Consider the following 22,951-nt stretch of genomic DNA (forward strand, 5'->3'; position numbering starts at 1 on the left):
ATCTTTGTCAATGATGTGTTGCTATTTGGTAGATTATTTGTTCTAGAATGGAGGCACATTTATGGTATTATTGACCTCTTTGGGACAGTCTTTGGGCTCCTTATGAATACTACTAAATCACATATGATTTATGCTTCCCCTAGGGATGCATTGCTTGTGGAGATTTCTCAGCTATTTGGAGTTATATGCACCGCCTTGGATGTTGGTTTCCAATATCTTGGATTTATGCTTAAACCTAATTGTTATGGAATTAAGGACTGGAGTTGGCTTATAGACAAATTCCAACATAAACTTAAATCATGGGCACACAGGTGGCTCTCTCTGGGTGGTAGGCTAACTCTGGTACATGTAGTCCTTCAAAACATTTCTGTATATTGGCTTCATCTCTTCGCTCTGCCTAAGAATATCATTAAAAGGATTTGCTCCATCATTTCCAACTTTATTTGGGATGGTAACTCTGAAAAGCACAAATATCATTTGGCCAGCATGGCAATTCTGACACAGAGGAAAGATGATGGCAGATGGGGCATCCTTGATCTTGAGAGACTAAGTTGGGCATTACTTATGAAAAGTTTCTGGCGAGCTCTTAGTGTATATGGTCTTTGGCATTGTATCATTAATCTAAATACCTCCAACATCTATTGATGATACTGTGGAATCTGGATAAAGGTTGGGCCTCACATCCCCCGCGACATATCTTATATTTGTAGGAGCTTTATAAAGGTTTGCCCATGGCTTATGAGCAATTTACAGTGGAAAATTGGAAAGGGAATGAACATTGAAATTGGTTTAGATCCAATTTGTCGATTTATGGGGGATCACACCTTTCCGATGGATCTATTGTAGAAAATCCACAATCTGGGCATATACTTTATTAGTAAAATATTTGTGCAGGATGTTTTTTCCAATCCCAAATGGCTCATCGCTTCCGACATTGGCTTATATGGGGACCTTGCTAATAGACGAAACATCTACGTCTGATACCTTGCACATGTGAGCATATTTCTCAATGATAATGAGGATAAATATGTATGGAATGGCAATTTGGTTATGGGTCAATTACTGGTTAAGGAAGCATACTTGCACATTTCACCACCAATTCTTTCTATCTCCTACAAATGGTTTATGCAAATCTGGAAGTGGAAAATACCTACCAAGCTACAGGTCTTCGCCTGGCTCATTTGGCAAAATAGGATCTTGACATGGGACAATTTGTGTCGTAAAGGACATAGTGGGCCTAGATGTTGTTTCCTCTATATGGAGGCGATGGAAGACCCCAGTCATCTATTTATGCGATGCTCCTTTGCAAAATCCATTTGGACTAGTGTTTTCAAGATGTTGCATATTCAGGCGGATTGGAACTGCTCTTATGTGGTAGATTGTATTTGGGACTGGATTTTTGAATACAAAGCTTTTGGACCACTTCCTATCTACATTATGTGGGGAATTTGGAAAAGCCGCAATTCCCTCATTTTCAAGGACAAAATGCCTAATATCTGGGAGAGGTGTGTTTGCATTGTGGCATATTTCAGGGAAGCATATTTTGGCAAGAGTACATCTACGGTGAGACAGAATTCTCCTCTACAAACCACAACACCTTTCCCTCGGGGTTTCTTCGATGATGCAACCAAGGATGGGATATGTAGTTGCGGTGCCTACATCACCATTAGGTCAAGCATTATGTACCATATCTGTTGGAATGGGGATAAAGCTAAGTTACCAGGATTCGAATGCGGATGCGGATGCGGATACGGATACAGATCCGACTCCGTCAGATTTTTTAAAAGCCAGGATCCGGATACGGCGGTAGCATGGAAAACGCTACAATATTCATGGTTACTGGTCTAACCTCTGTTGATACAATCTTAATATCTCAACATGCAGCTACATCATTATGTGTAGACAAAATTGGCCATCTAAAAATAACTTGTATGTGGTATGTAATAGGGGCGACTTCCACCCTTGCAAGATACTTTTAGGCCTTGAGCCATTAATATGTTTCCTTACTTTCAAAGAAGATAAACATTAGCAATTATAATTTGTAAAAATACAAAATTTTAAATATATAATTATATTTTATGCGATATTTAATAATAAATATATATTTTCAATATATGATATAATAAACTAATATATTTGATTTAATAGATATATATAAATTTTAATATTTCTATTTATAGTGTAATATATAAATTATAATATAAATATAGAACTTAATTCTAAATTTAAAAAAAAAAAAAATCTAAGTTTGAAATCTTATATATATAATTTTAATTTAGAAATTATAATATAAATATAAAACTTAACTTTAAGATACCAAATTTTAAAATTTAATTAATATATATGAGCTTACAATATTATAAATTTTAATTTGTATAATATATCTATATTATTATTATTATTATGTAATAAATTACATAGTTGTTAATATTAATAAGTTATAAGTTGAGTTCATTAATATATGAGCTTACGATATTATAAATTTTAATTTTTATAGTATTATTTGTATTATTATTATATAGTTATTAATATTAATAAGTTACTAGTTGAGCTCCGACATCTGAACGTGAATAATCTCTAGAACATTAATAAATTTTCCGTAAGTGTCTCCAAATGTCCCCATGTTCCAATGAATGGTTAGCCCTTGGTTTCCGATACCATAGTATTTCTAACATTACTGATATGTTCCATTGGTGACGGGATGACCCAGAGAGGGTGCCCGCCATGGTGGCTACAAGCAACCCACCGAATGCATTTTACTAGCCAAGTATTAAGCTAAGTATTATTTGGAAATAGCCTCTTCCGTGAGCAAATAGACCTGAAGCTAGGTATTTATTTAGCGAATATTAATAGTGTGTTAATTCAACAAATATTAATAGGGTATTAATTCAGCGAATATGAACTTCTCCCGTTAACAAAGTATTAATTCAACAAATATTAATAGAGTATTAATTCAGTGAATATGAACTTCTCTCGTGACCAAAGGGACCCAAAGTTAGGAATTAATTGAACGAATATTAACAGAAAATTAATTCAATGAATATAGGTATTTTTGTGTTGTAAAAATCCCAAATTGCAGGAACGCAGTTTGAATTTTGGGGTGCACATTATCGTGAAGAAAACATTTTCATATGGGTCCCTAGGAGGATCTAAGCGAATCCGGATCCGGATCCGGATCAGATCCGAGGATCCGCGAATCCATCCCCCATGGCTGATGGATCCAGTAACTTTGGGATAAAGGAACAAATCCATGCATTGAAGTGTTGCCGCTCTGGGACCTTTTATTCTGTGCATGCATGTTTGAATTAGAACAACTGGAAGTCTACAGAGTTTCACAAGTGGTTGTGGATTGGGTTTCTAATAGATATGCTTTCTTCCCGCTTCTCCTTTTCAACTAGATAGGTAGAATCCAAAAAATCATGGAACATTTCACAATCTGTCTATTGCACATACATACAAGGAATTCAACTATGTTGCAGGAAACGTAGGGCAGGGGTACATTTCCGTACGGAAACTGGTACGAAACGGTGAAACGTGTTTGGTACGATCGTGAAACGCGTTTCTGGCCGTACTGCCACGTTTCACGAAACTGAAACGTGGACAGTATGGCCGGAAACGTACGACCCACATTTCAACATTTACTTGTGTTTTTTATTTTTATTTTTTTTTAAATTTGTTTTTTAATTTATTTTTAGGGTATGCTAGTGACTTCTAGATGCGTGTCTAAAGTTAAAAAGTGAATTTTTGCCGTAGTTTTGATATGCAGTGCATCAGGAAGTTTGAGGCATATGCAGTTCATGGTAATGTTAAATTCTTAAAGTAAAAGTAATATTATTCTCCTTTATTTTTCATTTTCATCCTTTTACTTAAATTTTTAACATTACCATGAAATGACTCAGGATGTTTGAGAGTGGTTTTGCCCTCATTGGATTTCATATGGAGAAAGTAGAATTTTAGATCTCACTCAAAATCCAGCAGACTTATCTGTTTCTCAAGATTTCAGGATTGGGGGGATTGCAATGTTTCCATTGAATTTTATCATGTACTAAGGTATGGAACTTGTATTTAATCAAGAGAACCAAGCCCTCTATACAGGGGAAACTCTCAATAATCAAGAGCATGTAGGGTACTAGGGTATGAAACTTGTATTTAATCAAGAGCACTAAGGTCGTTCGACTATGTAGGAGGAGTCTCCCAATACAACAGTGGTCCTTCTAAAGAATGGGATGTGGATGCAGAAAATCCTGATTTGGATCTCTCTCTTGCAGCCTTATAGTCTTTATTGTACTTGCAGCCTCATATATTAATATAAATAAAGGCTTATTTTGAGATTTGGATATATAATAAAGGTTGCTTTTGGATATTCCGATATTTTTATTTTCATTATGTGATCATTCATGAGTAAATGTGATGTAAATTAAATCTTAATGTTTAAATGTAATAAATTATAACGTATCATTTATGCTTTATGATTGCACACACACACACACACACACACACACATATATATATATATATATCAGTGTTGTGAAAATCGCGATTTAATGAAAAAATTGCGATTTTTTCCTTTTGCCGATCAAATCGCGATAAAAACTTAAAAAATCGCGGGGGGTCGTGACAGCATAGTTTTATAACGTTTTTTTGGGTTTTTTCGTGCAATTTTTTTGAAAGAAACAAATAATTTTTGAGTGGGGCAGCTTAATGATCAAGTCTAGGCCCTAGTATGGATATGCTATTCATGGTAATGTTAAATTCTTAAAGTAAAAGTGACATTCTCCTTAATCTTCATTTTCATCCTTTTACTTAAATTTTTAACATTACCGTGAAATGACTCAGGATGTTTGAGAGTGGTTCCAGCCTCATTGGATTTCATATGGAGAAAGTAGAATTTTAGATTTCATTTAAAATCTAGCAGACTTATCAGTTTTTCAGGATTTCAGGATTGGGAGATTGTAATGTTTCCAGGAGACACCACCTACCCGGGCTACCCCTGCCACCAGTAAAGGACGTGGTCTACCTCCTATAGCTCCTACTTCTAGTTCTTCAGCTTCTAGAGCACATCAGACTCCACTGCCATCTCCACCAGCACAGGCACCAGCATCTACATCTAGAGGGAAAGGGAAAGCTGTGGCATTTTCTCGCAAGAGGGGCAGAGGAAATCAATAGGATTAGACTTTCATTTTATTGTATATGACATTATGACATGATGATATACATTATCCTATTTTTTGTTGATATTTTGAGGCTGAGTTGGGACTCGGGAGTCAGGATTTACTATTCAGGACATGATTCAATGTTACGTGTGATTTTAGCGCTAGAAATGATATTAAACATCTTATATATTAGTTTTTTTTTTATCATATTTATGTGTCAATGTATTTATTTTATGTTGTAGATGGTTTAGATATTAAAAAATTTGAAAAAAAATGAAAAAAATGAATATTTTTGTACCAAACGATTTTTTCCCAATTTTTTTCCGATTTGTTCCCCACGCCGATTTAATCCCAATCGCGATTTTCACAACATTGATATATATATATATATATATATATATATATATATATATATATATATATATATATATATTCGCGTTTCCCCATTTCCAAAATTTGGGGAAGTCGAGTTTCGTATCGCTTCGGGTTTCGGAAACTCGTACCCGTTTCGTGCAACCTAGGAATTCAATTACATCGTCGACAGGTTATCCAAAGATGGTCTTCCACTGCCTTTCGGAATGTTGCATTACAAATACTTTCTATTAGCACAGTGGTAATTTTTCCATCCACTGATCATTGGTACCTGTTTCAGCATCACAAGGATTGATGGGGTAAACGTTAAATTCTTTGACACGAAGAATGTGTGGATCTCTGATGATAAGTACTTTTTTATTTCGAGTTTCTTTTTTGGTTAAAATATCGCTTTGGGATACTTTCTTTATCTTTGGAGGCTATTTTGATGTAATATTCTTCCACATGACATTTTTGTCTGGTTGTGGGTGGACATGTGAACTATGATTTATGTAAACAATCTGTTATATCTAATATAACACTGTTGGTTTTTTTTGGTGAAAAAAAATGTGGACACTAGGGATTTTCAATACCTCATTAGAGATTTTCGAACCTGCAATTTGTAGATGGTTTTTGGAGATTTTTTGGATGCATTTTGATGTTTGGATAATTTCGCTATCTTTCTTGGAGCTTCTAGTTGGCATTGTTATGGATGGATATGTTCTTCACTATATTGTAAGTGCTCTTTATTGATAAATTTCTTATTTTGTTAATGTCCAATGCATGGAACATTGTCTCAAGGTTATTAATGTGCCCTAATTGTTGAAATATTATCTAAAAATTGTAACTAATGAGAAATTTTGCATGTATTACTCATAGATAGTGAATGACTGAATGTTCCGAGGGGGTGATTGCATTTGCATCCTTGAAACCTCATTAACAAGCGTCAACGAACTATAAATATCTAAAGGTGTAGCAAAGTTGCTTCCATTAGGACTCCTTAAAAGAGCGAGTTGCCAATATTGAGATTATCCTTGACTCCATAACCTCCCAACAGTTAGGCACTCATCTTAAATCCTTGGTGATGATTCAAAACTCAAAGATTATCTCTCTTTCCACCTTTGTTTTTTGTCCCTTAAGGATAATGTGAAAATTTCTAACCCGAAATTCTACTGCAGTAACTGATTTATTTCACCTACTTATTTCTCACAATAAGTTATTTACGGAATCCCTTCAGCAAACATTAAAATAAATTCTACTGCAGTTATCACATAATTTCATAGAGAAAATAAGCACAAGAGCCAATCACATCAACACAATTGTTTTTGGACAATTGTCCCCGGGAAAACCCAATGCGGGAAAACGGTGCAGGAGATGAGGGTTTTATTAATCTTCAGCAATAATCGCTTTTACAAGGAACGATTTTACAGAGAAACTGAGACACTATTGAGAGAAAACACCTGAGACAAGGTTCATCCCTTTCCTGGAAACTTTCTGACACCCTGGAGACCCTTCTCCCGAATCTGCGTCACTCTGCGTGGTTCTCGACTCGTAGACTGCGTCTTCCCTCTGCGTTGTCTCTCAATACCTCTGTGTCACCTCCTCCCTAGTCACTGACTATTGTTGATGCCCTTCTCTTCCTCCACCCTGCAACTCTCCCTCTAAAATCGATCTCCTTCTCTTTGAGAATCGATTTTCCTTGGGATACTAAGTATCCGCTGGTGTGTCTCCAAATGATCCTAAAGTCTTCTCTTATACTTTTCTTGTTGATGAATCAACGGCCGAGATTAAGTCTCTAATCAACAGCTTAGATTAAAACAAACTTGATCCTCGTCTCTTAGAAGCTTCTCACCCTTATCTTTATTAATACCCATTAATATTTTTATTTTCCTAAGTTTACACTTAGGAACCCATTAAAAATATTAATTATTTTAATAACTCCTCATCCGGGTGGAATTTCTCCAAACGATTTATGGGTCTTGGAGACCTCATGTATTCTAGCCCTTCCACAAAATTTTGGAGCTAGATCACATCTGATGATACCCAAAATCAACACTCCTCTTAGCGACGAATGCGTTCTAGTAGTGTTTCCCAATAGAAGCACCACACTGATCATGGCATCGGTCCTTTGCCCCTCATCTACTGCATTGTTGCAACTTGTACTTCTGCTCATGACACTGCAACTGTCATTGCGACATCTGTACTACAGCTCCCTCTGAATATGCTGCATCATGTTGCCCATAGTACTTCCATTGCTAACTGCTGCACTACAACTCCCGATACTTATCCATTTCTGCTACTGAAATGGATTCTTCACCATCCCCATCTTCCCCTTGAAATAAACAAACTTTCTTCTTCCTAGAGCCTTAGTGAGGATGTCTGCCACCTGTTCTCTTGTAGGAGTGTACCTCAACTGCACTGCCCTTCGTTGGACATAGTCTCTGACAAAGTGACACCTGATATCAATGTGTTTCGATCGATCATGAAATATTGGATTCTCAGAGAGCTTGATGCAACTTCGATTATCACACAAAATCCTGGTCGCTTCCATCCTTCTCCTGAATAGGTTCACAAGCAATTTAATAAGCCATATGGCTTCGCACGAAGTTGTGCTAGCTGCGATATATTCTGCTTCAGCTGAGCTCAGAGCCACAGATTTTTGTTTTCTACTACACCAGGAGGTCATTCCTGATCCAATGTTGAAACAGTACCCAGTTGTACTTTTCCGATCTACTGAACTTCCAGCCCAATCTGCATCAGTGAACCCACTCAGCCTAATGTCATTGCCTTGGGTGTACAATAGTCCATGCTCGATTGTTCCTTGTATATACCTGAGAACATGTTTGGTTGCTGCCCAGTGCGCCCTCTTAGGTTCCACCATGAACTGACTGAGGGTGTTGACAGCGTAACAAATGTCTGGCCTGGTATTGACCAGATACATCAGGGACCCTATAAGTTGCCTGTACAAGGTGGGATCAACGTCTTTATCTTCTTATGCATCAATCTTCTTCCAGTTGGTGATCATTGGAGTAGCCATATGTGTGAAAATACTATCACTGCAGCAACTGATTTACTTTTCCTACTTATTTCATCATAAGTTATTCATGAAATTAGTTCAACAAACATTAAAATAGTTGCAGACATCACACTGTAATACAGAAACAAACATATGCACACATTGACACAGTTATTTTGGACTAATGTCCTCGGAAAAACCCAACGTGGGAAAATCGGTGCAGCAAGGGAGGAATTTATTATTCAGCGATTTTCTAGTACAACAGGATGCCAAACTGGCTTACCCACAGATAGACAAATTTCCAGCACTTCTTCTGAAACCTTATGCGTCAGCTTGAAACCCTCTGCGTCAGCATGCTAAGGCTCTGCGCAGCCTCTTTGGCCTTCTGCGTCACTCTTGCAGCCTCTGCGTGGATGACGCGGGCCCTTCTGGCTCTACGCAGTCTCTACTGCCTCTACATGGCTTCCTCTGGCTCTGTGTTTGCCTCTTTTGCCTTTGTGTTGATCTCCCGTTTCTCTGTTCTGTACTTTCTACCTCCTGACTACTCTCCAGAGTCCAGACCACTGGTTCAATTTCTCAGCAAACCCCGCTCTATAAATTGAACTGATTGGTCTCCCTCAGTATGTTCTCCAAGTGACCCTCAAGCCTCCTCTTATACTTTCCTCGTTGATAAATCAACGGCCGAGATTAAGTCCCTAATCAACGTCTAAGATTAGATTTGGCTTGATCCATGTCTTTTGGACCATTCTAACACAGATTCATATTAATACACATTAATATTTTATTTTCCCTAAGTTTAGACTTAGGAACTCCATTAAAAATATTAATTATTGTAATATCCCTTGATCTATTTAGAATCTGCCCAAACCCTTTCTGGGTATTGAAGATCTCATGTGCCCCAACCTCTCCACCAAATTTCATTGCTAGGGCACATTCGATGCTACCCCAAATCAATAATCCCTCTTAGCGAGGACTGTGCTCTAGCAATACTCCTTACTGAGTATTACTCTGATCATCTGGCATCGGTCCCTGTGCTAATGTTAAGCCTCCTTGCCCAACATCCTCTTAACTGTTGCATCTTGTACTGTTTCCCATGACTCTGCTACTACCACTGCTGCATCTATACGACAGCTCCCTCTGCATCTGTACTGTTGCTGGTCCTTTCTCCCAACACTGCATCTGCACTGCAACTCCCTCTGCATCTGTGTTGTTGCTAGTCCTTTCTCCCAACACTGCATCTGCACAGCAACTCCCTCTTCATCCATGCTGCTAACACACTACTTCTGAAAGGGGTTCTTTAACATCCCTATATTTTCCCTGAAGTAGTCAAATTTTGACTTTCCAAAGGCCTTGGTGAGGATATCTGCCACTTGTTCCCCTGTAGGAGTGTAGCTCAACTGTACAGCTCCTCGTTGGACACAATCTCTGACAAAGTGACACTGGATATCAATATGCTTCGACCTATCATGGAACATTGGATTCTCAGAGAGTTTGATGTAACTCTAATTATCACACATGATCATGGTCGCTTCCATATTTCTTCTGATAAGGTTTACCAGCAGTTTTCTAAGCCATATGGCCTCACACGAAGCTGTGCTTGCGGCCATATATTCTGCCTCGGACGAGCTCAGAGCCATGGACTTCTGTTTCCTACTGCACTAGGAGGTCATTCCTGATCCAATGTTGAAACAGTACCCAGAGGTACTTTTCCGATCCACTGAACTTCCTGCCCAATCTGCATCAGTAAATCCACTTAACCTGATATCCTTCCCATTGGTGTATAAGAGCCCATAATCAATTGTTCCCTGTAAATACCTGAGAACAAGTTTGGTTGCTACCCAGTGAGCCCTCTTTGGTTCCACCATGAACTGACTGAGGGTGTTGACAGCGTAGCAAATATCTGGCTTGGTATTGAGTAGATACATCAGGGACCCTATAAGCTATCGATATAGGGTGGGATCGACATCCTTGCCTTTGATGCATCAATCTTCTTCTAGTTGGTGATCAATGGCGTAGCCATAGGTCTACAGTCTCCCATCCCGAACCTTTTTAGGATTTATGTAGCATACCTCCCTTACCCAAGGAAGATTTCTCCTTTCTGCTGCCAAACTTCCAACCCTAGGAAATAGTGCATTTGTCCCAGATCCTTCATATCGAACTCTATGGCTAGATTCTTCTTGCAGTCCTCAATGAGTCTAGATGATCCTGTCAGGAAGAGATCATCCACATATAATACTAAGATAAGTGGCTCGTTCTCTACGACCAGATAGTAGAGATTCGGATCCGCGTCACTCTTGACAAACCCCATCTTCTGCAAGTAGCCATCTATTTGACCATACCACGCTCTCAATGCCTGCTTCAGCCCATACAAGGCTTTCTTCAGTTTGCATACATGAGACTTCTTCTCATGAGTCTCAAAGCCCTCTGGTTGTTCAATGTATACCTCTTCTTCTATTACCCCATTTAGAAATGTCGTCTTGACATCCATCTGATGGATCTCCCATCCCATCTGGGTTGCAAGAGATATCACGGTCCTAATAGATGTATACCTGGCTACCGGGGCGAAGGTCTCCTCATAGTCAATCCCTTCCTTTTGAGCATACCCCTTAGCCACAAACCTGGCCTTGTATTTTTCAACACTGTTGTCCGCAGCATATTTGATCTTGTAGATCCATTTTGAACCTACCACAGATTTGTCTTGAGGCCTTGACACCACCTCCCAGACATTGTTTACCATTATGGAGTTATACTCCACCATTGCATCTAGCCAAACCTAATGCTAAGCTGCCTCCTTGAAGCTGGCAGGCTCGCCATCCTAAGCTACTAACGCCTGATACCTGTTTGGTTGTTTTCACTCTCTCTTACTGTTCCTTGGCTTTCCGATGAAGTCCTCTGCATCATGCAGAATCTGACGAAGTTCCCTGCTGGTTCTTCCTCTGCCAGCAGGTGCTTCTGTTTGCTCCTCCTCCTCATCCTGAGAATCTTCCTGATCTGAGGAAGAATTCTTCACTTCCGTTGGTTGAAGAGGCATGACCAATAAATCCTCTTTCGACTGCTTCTCGGAAGGCATTTCGCGAGATCTTCTAAAAGCTTTGTCCTCCATGAACTTTACATCTCGTCGTACTACTACCTTCCTGCTTCCTGGAAGATAGATTCTGTAGCCTTAGCGTTCTTGCTATATCCTACCAAATACCCTTTTTTTGCAGTCTGATCCAATTTCTTCCTCTTTTCTTTGGGTATGCAACAATATGCTAAACTCCCAAATATCCTGAAATGACCGACTTTGGGCGTTTTTCCAGTGAAGTCTTTCTCTGGAGTAATCTTGCCCAATGCCCGATGAGGAGTCCTGTTCTGAACGTAGACAACTGTGTTGCATGCTTTTGCCCACAGGAATTTTGGCATATCCTGATCATACAACATGGCCCTAGATGCTTCTACAAGAGTCTTGTTTTTCCTTTCTGCCACCCCATTCTACTCAGGATTGTAGGGAGTTGTCCACTCTCTTTTGATGCCCTCCGTAGCGCAATAATCAGTGAAGTCCTTATCGACATATTCTCCACCATTATCTGAGCGCAAGACTTTTATTTTCTTAACTGTCAGATTCTCCACTAGAGCCTTGAACTCCTTGAATCGACAAAAAACCTCATCCTTGGTTTTCAAAAAATAGATCGAAGTTTTCCTCGAGCGGTCATCAATGAAGGTAAGGAAATACTCCGCACCGCTGAGAGCTTCGACGGACATAGGTCCGCAAATATCTGAGTGTATCAATCCTAGTACACTCTTGGCCCTGTGGTTGCTCCTAGGAAATGTCGCCTTGGCATAGTTTCCTAGAGCACATCCCTTGCATACATCATCTCGTTCCGTACTCAAATCCGGAACTCCTGTTACAATGCTCCTGAGAATTCTCAGAGCTGCATGGTGCAAGTGACCCATCCTTCTGTGCCATAGTTCATTCAAATCTTTGTCCCCATGACTACCTATTAGTGCCATTGGAGATTCTAGTTGTAATCTATACAACCGATTACTTTTGATCCCGATTTGCACTTTCCTTTTCCAGCTCGGGTGTTTGATGTATACCTTTTCCTTGATGAAGTAAATGTCATAGCCCTTGCCTTGTAGCTGTGACACAGAAAGTAAGTTCATCCCCAATCCTGGTACATGTAGCACATTTGTGGCACAGAACTGTTCTCCTGATTCTATCTAAAAAACTATGGTACCCTTTCCTATTGGAGTACACTTTGCCTTGTTCCCCATGGTGATCTGAAAATTCATCTTCTCTTCTCGATATTCCGAGAAACACTCCCTGATTCCCATCATATGCCATGAGGCTCCACTGTCTATATACCATACTTCTGATGATGCAGCACTAGTCATGCACGCCACTTCTTCTTCCAACCTGGAAGCCAACATAGAGAAATCGAAATCTCTCTCTTGTGCAATCTTCTGAAAATATGCGTGAGTCCCCTGAGGTGGATGCCTCTGCATCGTGGTCTCGACCCATAACTGATTTTCCCTTTCTATCTCTACTTACTTGCTCTGATACCATGTGAAAATTCTAACACTGTAGCAACTGATTTACTTTTCCTACTTATTTCATCATAAGTTATTCATGAAATTACTTCAACAAACATTAAAATAAATACTATTGTAGATATCACACCGTAATATAGAAACAAACATATGCACACACTGACACAGTTATTTTGGACTAATGTCCTCGGAAAAACCCAATGTGGGAAAATCGGTGCAGCAAGGGAGGATTTTATTATTCAACAATTTTCTAGTACAACAGGGTGCCAAACTGGCTTACCCACAAATCGACAAATTTCCAACACTTCTTTTGAAACCTTCTGCGTCAACCTAAAACCCTCTGCGTCAGCCTACTGAGGCTCTGCGTAGCCTCTCTGGCCTTCTGCATCACTCCTGCAGTCTCTGCGTGGATGACACAGGCCCTTCTGGCTCTGCGCAGTCTCTGCTGCCTCTACGTGGCTTCCTCTAGCTCTGCGTCTGCCTCTTCTGCCTCTGCGCTGATCTCCTGTTTCTCTATTCCGTACTTGCTACCTCCTGACTGCTCTCCAGAGTCCAGAACATTGGTTCAATTTCTCAGCAAACCCTGCTCCAGAAATTGAACTAACTGGTCTCCCTCAGTATGTTCTCCAAGTGACCCTCAAGCCTCTTCTTATACTTTCCTCGTTGATAAATCAACGGCCGAGATTAAATCCCTAATCAATGGCTAAGATTAGATCTGGCTTGATCCATGTCTTTTGGATCATTCTAACACAGATTCATATTAATACACATTAATATTTTATTTTCCCTGAGTTTAGACTTAGGGACTCCATTAAAAATATTAATTATTTTAATATCTCCTGATCTATTTAGAATTTGCCCAAACCCTTTTTGGGTATTGGAGATCTCATGTGCCCCAACCTCTCCACCAAATTTCGTGGCTAGGGCAGATCCGATGCTATCCCAAATCAACAATACGTCTACAGTGCTGCATCCTGAATCTCTTCAATATCTTTGTAGCGTATCTCCCTTGTCCAAGGAAGATCTCACCCTTCTGCTGCCAAACTTCCAACCCCAGGAAATAATGCATCTTTCCCAAATCCTTCATGCCAAATTCTGTGGCTAGGTTCTTCTTGCAGTCTTTGATGAGCCTGGATGATCCTGTCAGGAAAAGACCATCCACATATAACACCAGGATTAGAGGCTCATTCTCTGCGACAAGATAGTATAGATTAGGATTTGCGTCACTCTTGACGAAACCCATCTTTTGCAAGTAGCCATCAATTCGATCGTACCATGCTCTAAGTGCCTATTTAAGCCCATATAAGGCTTTCTTTAATCTGCATACATGAGATTTCTTCTCATGTGTCTCAAAACCCTCTGGTTGTTCAATGTATACTTCTTCTATCACCCCGTTCAAGAACGTCACCTTGACATCCATCTACTGAATCTCCCACCCTATCTGTGCTGCAAGGGATATCACAGTTCTAATAGAAGTATACTTGGCTACTGGGACGAAGTTTTCTTCGTAGTCTATCCCTTCCTTCTGAGCATATCCCTTAGCAACAAACCTGGCTTTATATTTCTCCAAACTGTCGTCTGCATCATATTTGACTTTGTAGATCCATCTCGAACCTACCACTGACCTGTCCTGAGGCCTAGGTACCACTTCCCAGACATCATTGACCAATATAGAACATCATTGACCCATACTTGATGCTCAATGGCCTCCTAAAAACTAGAGGGTTCCCCTACCTGAGCTACTAAGGCTTGGTATTTGTCTGGCTATCTTCGCTCCCTTTTATCATTCCTGGGTGCACCAATGAAGTCCTCTGCATCCCGTAGAATCTATCGGAGATCCCAGCTTGTTCTTCCACTAGTAGTGGGTACATCTATCAACTCTTCCTCTTCCTGAGATTCCTCCTGTTCTGAAGCTTTGCCTTTAGGAGAATTGTTGGTACTAGTTTCTGTTGGTCGAAGTGGTTGGACCAACGGATCGTCTTTTGACTGCTCCTCGAAAGGCATTTCTCGGGATTTCCTAAAAGCTTTGTCCTCCATGAACTTTACATCCCGCTAAACTACTACCTTCCTACTCCCTAGAAGATAGATTCTATATGCCTAAGCATTCTCGCTATATCCCATGAGATATCCTTTCTTAGAAGTTTGATCTAATTCTTTCTCTTTTCTTCGGGTATACGGCAATATGCCAAACTCCCAAATATCCTGAAATCACTGACTTTAGGTGTCTTCCCAGTGAAGAAACTTTCTGAAGTGATCTTGCCTAATGCCCTGTGAGAAGTCTTGTTCTGGACATAAACTGCCATGTTGCATGCCTCTGCCCACAGGAATTTGGGCATATCCTGGTCATACATCATCGCCCTAGCTGCTTCCAAAATAGTCCTGTTTTTCCTTTCTGCTACTCCATTCTGCTCCGGATTATAGGGAGTTGCCCACTCTCTTCTGATGCCTTCCCTAGCTCAAAAATCGGTGAAGTCCTTGTCAACATACTCTCCACCATTGTTTGAGCGCAATACTTTTATCTTCTTTCCTGTCAGATTCTCAGCTAGAGCCTTAAACTCTTTGAATTGATCAAAAACTTCATCCATGGTTTTCAAAAAGTAGATCCAAGTCTTCCTGGAAGGGTCATCGATGAAGGTGATGAAGTATTTTATACCACTAAGATCTTTTGTGGACATAGGTCCGCACATATCTGAGTGTATCAATCCTAGAACACTCTATGAGCCCTATTGTTACTTCTGGAAAATGTTGCTTTGGCATTCTTGCCTAGGACACACCCTCTGCATCCATCATCTTGTTCGGTACTTAATTTTGGAACTCCTGATACTGTTTTCCCGAGAATTCTAAGAGCCCCATGGGACGCATCCTCTGCATACATCATCTCGTTTAGTACTTAATTTTGGAACTCCTGATACTGTTTTCCCGAAAATTCTAAGAGCCCCATGGTGTAAGTGTCCCATCCTCCTGTGTCATAGTTCATTCAAATCTTTATCTCCTATGCTACCTATCATTGCCATTGGAGATTCTAGCTGTAATCTATACAGCCTATTACTTCTGATTCCAATCTGGACCTTCTTTTTCCAACTCAAGTGTTTGACATATACTTTCTCCTTAATGAAGAAAATGTCATAGCCCTTGTTTTGAAGTTGAGATACGGAGAGTAAGTTCATCCCCAATCCTGGCACATGTAGCACATTGGTTGCTCGAAGCCGCTTTCCTGCTTCAGTTTGAAAGACTACAATACCTCTTCCTACGAGGGTACACTTTGCCTTATTTCCCATGGTGATCTGAAAATTCATCCTTTCTTCCTGATAATTTGAAAAACATTCTCGAATTCTTGTCATATGCCAAGAAGCTCCACTATCTATATACCAAATCTCAGAGGAGGCAGAACTTGCTAGGCAAGCGACTTCTTCTCCCAATCTGGAAGCTAACATATAATAATTGTGATCCATGTTCATCGCGCTTTCTTCTTTTTCTGGAAATCTGCGTGAGTCCCTCTGAGTTGATGCCTTTGCATCATGCTCCTGACCCATAGTCAATTCTTCTCTCTTATTGCTGGATCTCTGCTCTGATACCATGTGAAAATTTCTAACCTGAAATTCTACTACAGTAACTGATTTATTTCAACTACTTATTTCTCACAATAAGTTATTTACGAAATCCCTTCAGCAAACATTAAAATAAATTCTACTGTAGTTATCACATAATTTCATAGAGAAAATAACAAGTACAAGAACCAATCACATCAACACAGTTGCTTTTGGACAATTGTCCCCGAAAAAACCCAATGCAGGAAAACTGATGCAGCAGATGAGGGTTTTATTAATCTTCAACAACAATCACTTTTACAAGGAATGATTTTACAGAGAAACTGAGACACTATTGAGAGAAAACACCTAAGACAAGGTTCATCCCTTTCCTGGAAACTTTCTGACACCCTGGAGACCCTTCTCCCAGCTCTGCGTCACTCTGCATGGTTTTTCATCCCTCTGCGTCAGCCTATGTGAGGACTGTGTCTTCCCTCTGCGATGTCTCTCAATACCTCAGCGTCACCTCCTCCTCAGTCACTAACTGCTGCTAATGCCCTCCTCTTCCTCCACCTTGCAACTCTCCCTCTCAAATCGATATCCTTCTCTTTGAGAATCAATTTTCCTTGGGATACTGAGTATCCGCTAGTGTGTCTCCAAATAATCCTAAGTCTTCTGTTATACTTTTCTTGTTGATGAATCAACGGCCGATATTAAGTCTCTAATCAACGGCTAAGATTAAAACAAACTTGATCCTCGTCTCTTAGAAGCTTCTCACCCTTATCTTTATTAATACCCATTAATATTTTTATTTTCCTAAGTTTAGACTTAGGAACCCATTAAAAATATTAATTATTTTAATAACTCCTCATCCAGGTGGAATTTCTCCAGATGATTTTTGGGTCTTGGAGATCTCATGTTTTCTAGCCCTTCTGCATAATTTTGGAGCTAGAGCACATCTAATACTACCAAAATCAACAGATAGGGAGGCTCCTCTAGGGCTTGGTGTGAAATCTTTTGGAGGAGGACGTTTTGAATTTCGTTTGGATAGTATTCTTCCTTAGTGTCTCCTCTAGGGATCCTCAAGTTTTGGAGGAATTCCCACGATGGAATCTCCATAAATTTGATGCCCTAGCCATCACATCAAGAGGGAACTCTAGAAGCTAATCCTTCAACTTGGGGATTCGTTGAAGGCATTTGCTTTAGTACTTGTTGAAGTAAATCACTCATTGCCTTTTCTCTTGTCTACCTTGACCTTGGATGTGCTCATATCTCGTTATATACTTCAACCCTAGGTCTCGTGTACACTCTTTTCCAAGGGGTTTTTTGTGGAAAGTCTTAATAGCTTCTCCCAAAGCTTGCACTTTCGTTGAACCTTTCCATTGAATGAGCTACCTTGCCTCACTTCAAACCCATCATAGATACACATCTATCACAAGTGAGCATTACTGGGACTCCTCCCATCGATGAAAATCCGAGAAGAGTAGGGGACTTAGGCTGTGGTGACAGTGGGCCTTTGTCCCAAGTGTTGTTGTGCCCTCTAGCTTTCCCCCTTTACAAGGCCTACTAGTTTGTGCAACAACAGAATTAATAAAATACTCATTTGCAGAACTAATTTTCCCTTCAGGGTTTTTCCGGGGGCATTTGTCCAAAATATTGGTGTCCATTATTTGTGTGTGTGCAATAATTTTCTCAGTTCCTGTGATTCATTTATTTTCTGTGAAGCTGCAACTTGTTTTATTAGCAGAAGACAAATAATCAATTGACAGGAGAATAATAACCAGCTAACTGCAGCAATAACTAAAATTTCACACTTACTATGCAAATCTGGGTTTTGTCCTCTATGGACACCATGTTGCGAGTGTGAACCATGGGACCACTTGAGATCCAGTCAAAGTGTTAGCCCCAACTTATCTCACAATAACCAGTGGTTTGAAAGGAATAATTTGAGATATAGCACAAATATTTTACTATCAGGTCTATAACTCCACACAAAGAATTATTATAGAGGTAGACCCACACGATCAACATGGAGCAAGGAATCATTTGACATAGGTATTCCATAATGGTGCCAGGGAGACACAAACTTTACTGTATTATGTTGGTGGGAGTATCACTCCTAGTTGAGCCCTATTGCACTAACAGAATTCCCAAATTCCTTTTATGCTCAAAGATGTAGAAATTTACCAATGTACTGCATAGGCTAGGGTTTTCAAGGTCTCAATGACAAAGGAGTGTCAAGTGCCATAGCTTTCTAATATATTGAAGAGATTCCAACAATAGCACTCGCCCAAGTATTTCACAACATTGAGGAGGATAAACAATACCATTAGCCCTACTACCCAATTCCCTAGTACGTGAGAGTGATCTCTCCAAGTGTTCTTCTTGACGTACTATAGCGACAAAATGACTTTATATTTATGCAAAGATAGTTTCAGGTGTGCCTATAAGGCTTCATTTACAACCTAGGGTATGTGGAAGACAAGTCCATATACAAGTGTTGTATGATGCAGTACTACTTCAATGGGTACCAATAGAGGTTACAAGGGTGTTCAACCCAATGATGTCATTTGTATTTTTTATATGCATTCTCCCCAACCACAAATTTACACATCAAACAACAGATCTTTGTTATTTAATGACGTCAAACACATCTCTAGACTAAAAAAATCTATTAAAATTTGGATGCATGTTAGTTAAAGAAAGAGCTCTAAATTCTAATACAACTTTTAGTGTTCGTTGACCCTAAAAACTTGAAACATAAACTAGGTATACAAAGACTATAAATGCTAAAAAGCATCTACAAGAAACAAACAAAATGAAATATGAAAAATGTATCATTGTATTATTGATTACAAGAAGGAAAGTAATGTTCACTTGCCTCTTACGGTGGGGCAATCTTTCACTAAGCAAAGCTCCAATTACAACAATACTCGACAAAAACATTCCATGGCCTCCTGGATATTTAATTAGATTATCAATAGAAAAACCTTTAACTACTTATGGTTCCATCATTGATGAGTACCAAACTCCCAGTGGACCTTGGTGGCTGTGGAAAGCAAGGAGTAGGGCCGTGTAACAGAGATTGCAGGACTGTCAACAGCCTAAAGGAAAGGGCTGCAGTGGGGCTATTGTTGACAGCTGTAACAAAGGGCTGTAGAAGGACTGGTTTCCAAGGACAGCAACAGCAAGTACATTTGTATACTTACTACATTTTTTGGGCAGATGAGAGCCTAAGGATTTGGCCTCAACCCTAGGTTATTGGTCAAAGGATTGATCTCATTTATTGGCATTGTACTAGGATTCTGAAGTGTCATGATCCCTTGTACAGGAACCCTATGGTTTTCTTAATAAAGGACTGATAAGGAACAGGATTTGGGCATTAAACTCTTGTGTACTATCATTGATCTGATTGCTGTTATATTTCTTCTGTGCAAGTTGTTTTGAAGTTAGGCACTGCTAATGTGTTTATGTTTCTAGCTAAGGCATAGACAAGATCTGGGGTGTGTGGAAAATTCTAACACTAAAGGATTCTCTAGATAAATTAGATGTGGAGGATTATATAGTGCAAAGGAAGATGATTGAAGAAATCCTAAGGATCTCCAAAAAGAATTCAAAAGAGTTGATGAAGGCTCTAGAGAGGCAACGGTAGATAGATATTAAAACTGCATCAAAGCTGGTCTAAATTTAGAGCAAAATGGAAAGAATCAATAAGGAAATGTACCCAATCAAAGATTGACTCGGATGATGATGATAAAATTAGCCATTCATAGAACACCATAGATCAATTATGTCAGTGGGAAGTCTTGCTATTATGTACCCTCCCGTTGGGATTCTGGTTCATGGTGGACAATAAAAGTATGATTTTCATAAAGGTCTGTGATTTTTATTATTTGTTTATTTTATGTTTAAGTTTACCAAAGTTAGAAAAGCCAGTCATTTAGTAAGATTAATAGCAACAGTCTGCAGTAGGTATCAGTAGTTTTGGACAACTGTTGAGAAAAATAGTTTTGCAATGGTGCCAATCAAATTGTACAAACGAAAGTATTTCTTGAGATCAATAGATTTGGTGTCAATAAAAAGAACAGAAAGCCTTTCAGATTTATGTTGATGATTTGTATTAGATCAAAATATTTGTGCAGTTAGATGTAACCATAGTTTTCAAAACCGTTTTGAAAAACCGGTTACCGGTCTAACCGGCCGGTTAGCAAGGCCGCCGGTCTAAACTGGCCAAAAAACCCAGTTGGGAAGGCCATTTCGCCAATTTTTTGCCCTAACCGGTGAAAACCAGCCGGTTTGCATCAAACCGGCCGGTTCTGTCCTAAACCGGCCGGTTTTAGGCATGCCCACCATAACTTGCAAAAAGCGTATTTCTGATTGTGGTTTAGAGGTTTTGGGGGGAACTAAGGGTGTTTTCCCTCCAAAAACACCCTCTCCAAGCCTATAAGAGGCCCCTCTCACTCTCATTTGTCTCACACAACTGATTTGGAGTGTTTGTGAGTTTGTTTGTGAGCTTGGAGAGTGTTGAGCTTTTGCTGAAGTAGTCATCTTGGAGTTGGAGTTGGAGCTATTTTGGAGATAGTGTGTAGCTGTCAGTTGAGTTGCCATCTTCAAGAGGAGGCTAAGGAAGCTAGTTTGCATTTCCAGATAAGGATTTGCACTTGAAAATTCCTCATTTGACTGCTGTCCATGAATTAATTTTTTTTATGTGTTATAAACTTCTCACTTCTATGATCTACCATCCAGGTAGTCATCATGCCTCCAAAAGCCAGAGATACTGCATGGGCTCATTGTGATATGATTGATGGCAAAATGATCTGCAAATATTGCCAAAAATCCATTCAAGGGGGTATTAACAGGTTCAAGCAACACTTGGCTGGGATAGGAGGCCATGTAAAGCCATGTGAAGCACCAAATGAAATAATAGGGCATATTAGGGCAGAATACCTTCAGAAGTTTGAGACTCAAGTCACTGAACCAATAGAGAAGTTTGTGATTGCAAAGTTTGGGAGTCGAGACTCAACCGAGTTTGATCATGATGACTGAGACTCATGAGAAGTTTCAACTTCAAGTGATAATGTTGATCACTATTATAGTATTACTATTATCATATATGTAGAGTCTAGACTGGTGTCTTGTAGTAGGCCATTGGCCCCATAGTTTGTAGGCTTTGTTTTTGCACTCTAGAGGCCATTTAGAGCCTCATTGCTTATGTATTTTGTCGATGATATGTATTGCACTCGGTGCCATTTTGATATATTCACCTTTACATGGTATATAAATGAGCAATCTTTGCATATTTTGTCTCTATTGGCTTGGAATCATGGTTTTAAATCTTAAAAATAGTTTTTTTCATTAAAAAATAATTATTTAATGTATTTTTCTAAAACCGGTTCTTTTAGACCAAACCAATCCCGGTTAGACCGGTTCCGGTTGGTAAACCAATTCATTAGGTGGACCGGTCCGGTCACCGGTTCCGGTTTTAAAAACTATGGATGTAACTGATTAATATTTAGATGACTCTAAATCTTCCACGAGGGGAATGAAGACCTGTATATTTCATCAAAGAATTTTTGCAAATATTTTCAGTGAAAATTCATGACCCATCAAATGATAGAAGTTCATCTTGGAGAAATTTAGCAAACATAAAAAGAGAGAAATAAAATTAGAGTCAGTATATCATAAACCAAAAGATGTCGGGAAAAATTAGAGTCAGCATATAATAAACGGACCATGTGGTTGAAATGTTAACAAAACAAGTTTCAAATTCTGGATATAAATGAAACTTATCTGTATATTTTCATCCAATATTGTTTATAATGAAGTTTGGCTAAAGAACAAGGGTACTATAAAGTATAAATCTTCAAATTCTGGATATAAATGAAATGCGTCTGAATATTTTCATCCAATATTGTTTATAATGAAGTTTGGGTAAAGAACAAGGGTACTATAGACCTTACTTCAAGACCTTCACTGTTCAAGGCCATTGAACGTGCTCTCTGGTCAACTTCATTCCGATCATCAATTCCTGTGAAAATACGTCTGCCATTTCTGCTTGCAAATCCTTCATTGCCTTCTTCCCTTGTCGTTGTCTCTGTGCTACCTGTCCCATATGGATTTTTGTCACTCTCTTCCAATAATGATGCAGGAGTCATTCCCCGCCGCTTCAGCTCCTTCATAAACAAAGTCTCTGGAGGTTCTTCACCTGCATTCCTTAGAATAACTCAGCTATGAAATGAAAGAAATAGGTAGCAAGGAAACAGTAGGCCATAATTTATATTTCTTAGAAAGGAATCTAGAACATGTTGAAAAAAGATTTAAAGCTACTTGGATGAGAACAACAAATAGCTAGCATATAGAGACAAACAAATAGC

At 39.2% G+C, this 22,951-nt stretch overlaps 1 protein-coding gene across 1 annotated transcript in view; it reads right to left on the reverse strand.

The window, feature by feature from the left end:
* The window catches only part of LOC149259101 (tubulin alpha-6 chain), a 244,780-nt gene that overhangs the window by 91,674 nt on the left and 130,155 nt on the right, over positions 1 to 22,951 (reverse strand). Inside the window, exon 2 of the mRNA XM_089417434.1 lies at positions 22,538 to 22,782. Within this exon, the coding sequence (XP_089273560.1) occupies positions 22,538 to 22,782 (245 nt within the window). The remainder of the gene's footprint in view (positions 1 to 22,537; positions 22,783 to 22,951) is intronic.

Source organism: Pinus tabuliformis, chromosome 6, assembly GCF_031772625.1.
Source record: "Pinus tabuliformis cultivar Carrire ecotype Pingquan chromosome 6, CPIR1, whole genome shotgun sequence".
Lineage (NCBI taxonomy): Eukaryota > Viridiplantae > Streptophyta > Pinopsida > Pinales > Pinaceae > Pinus > Pinus tabuliformis.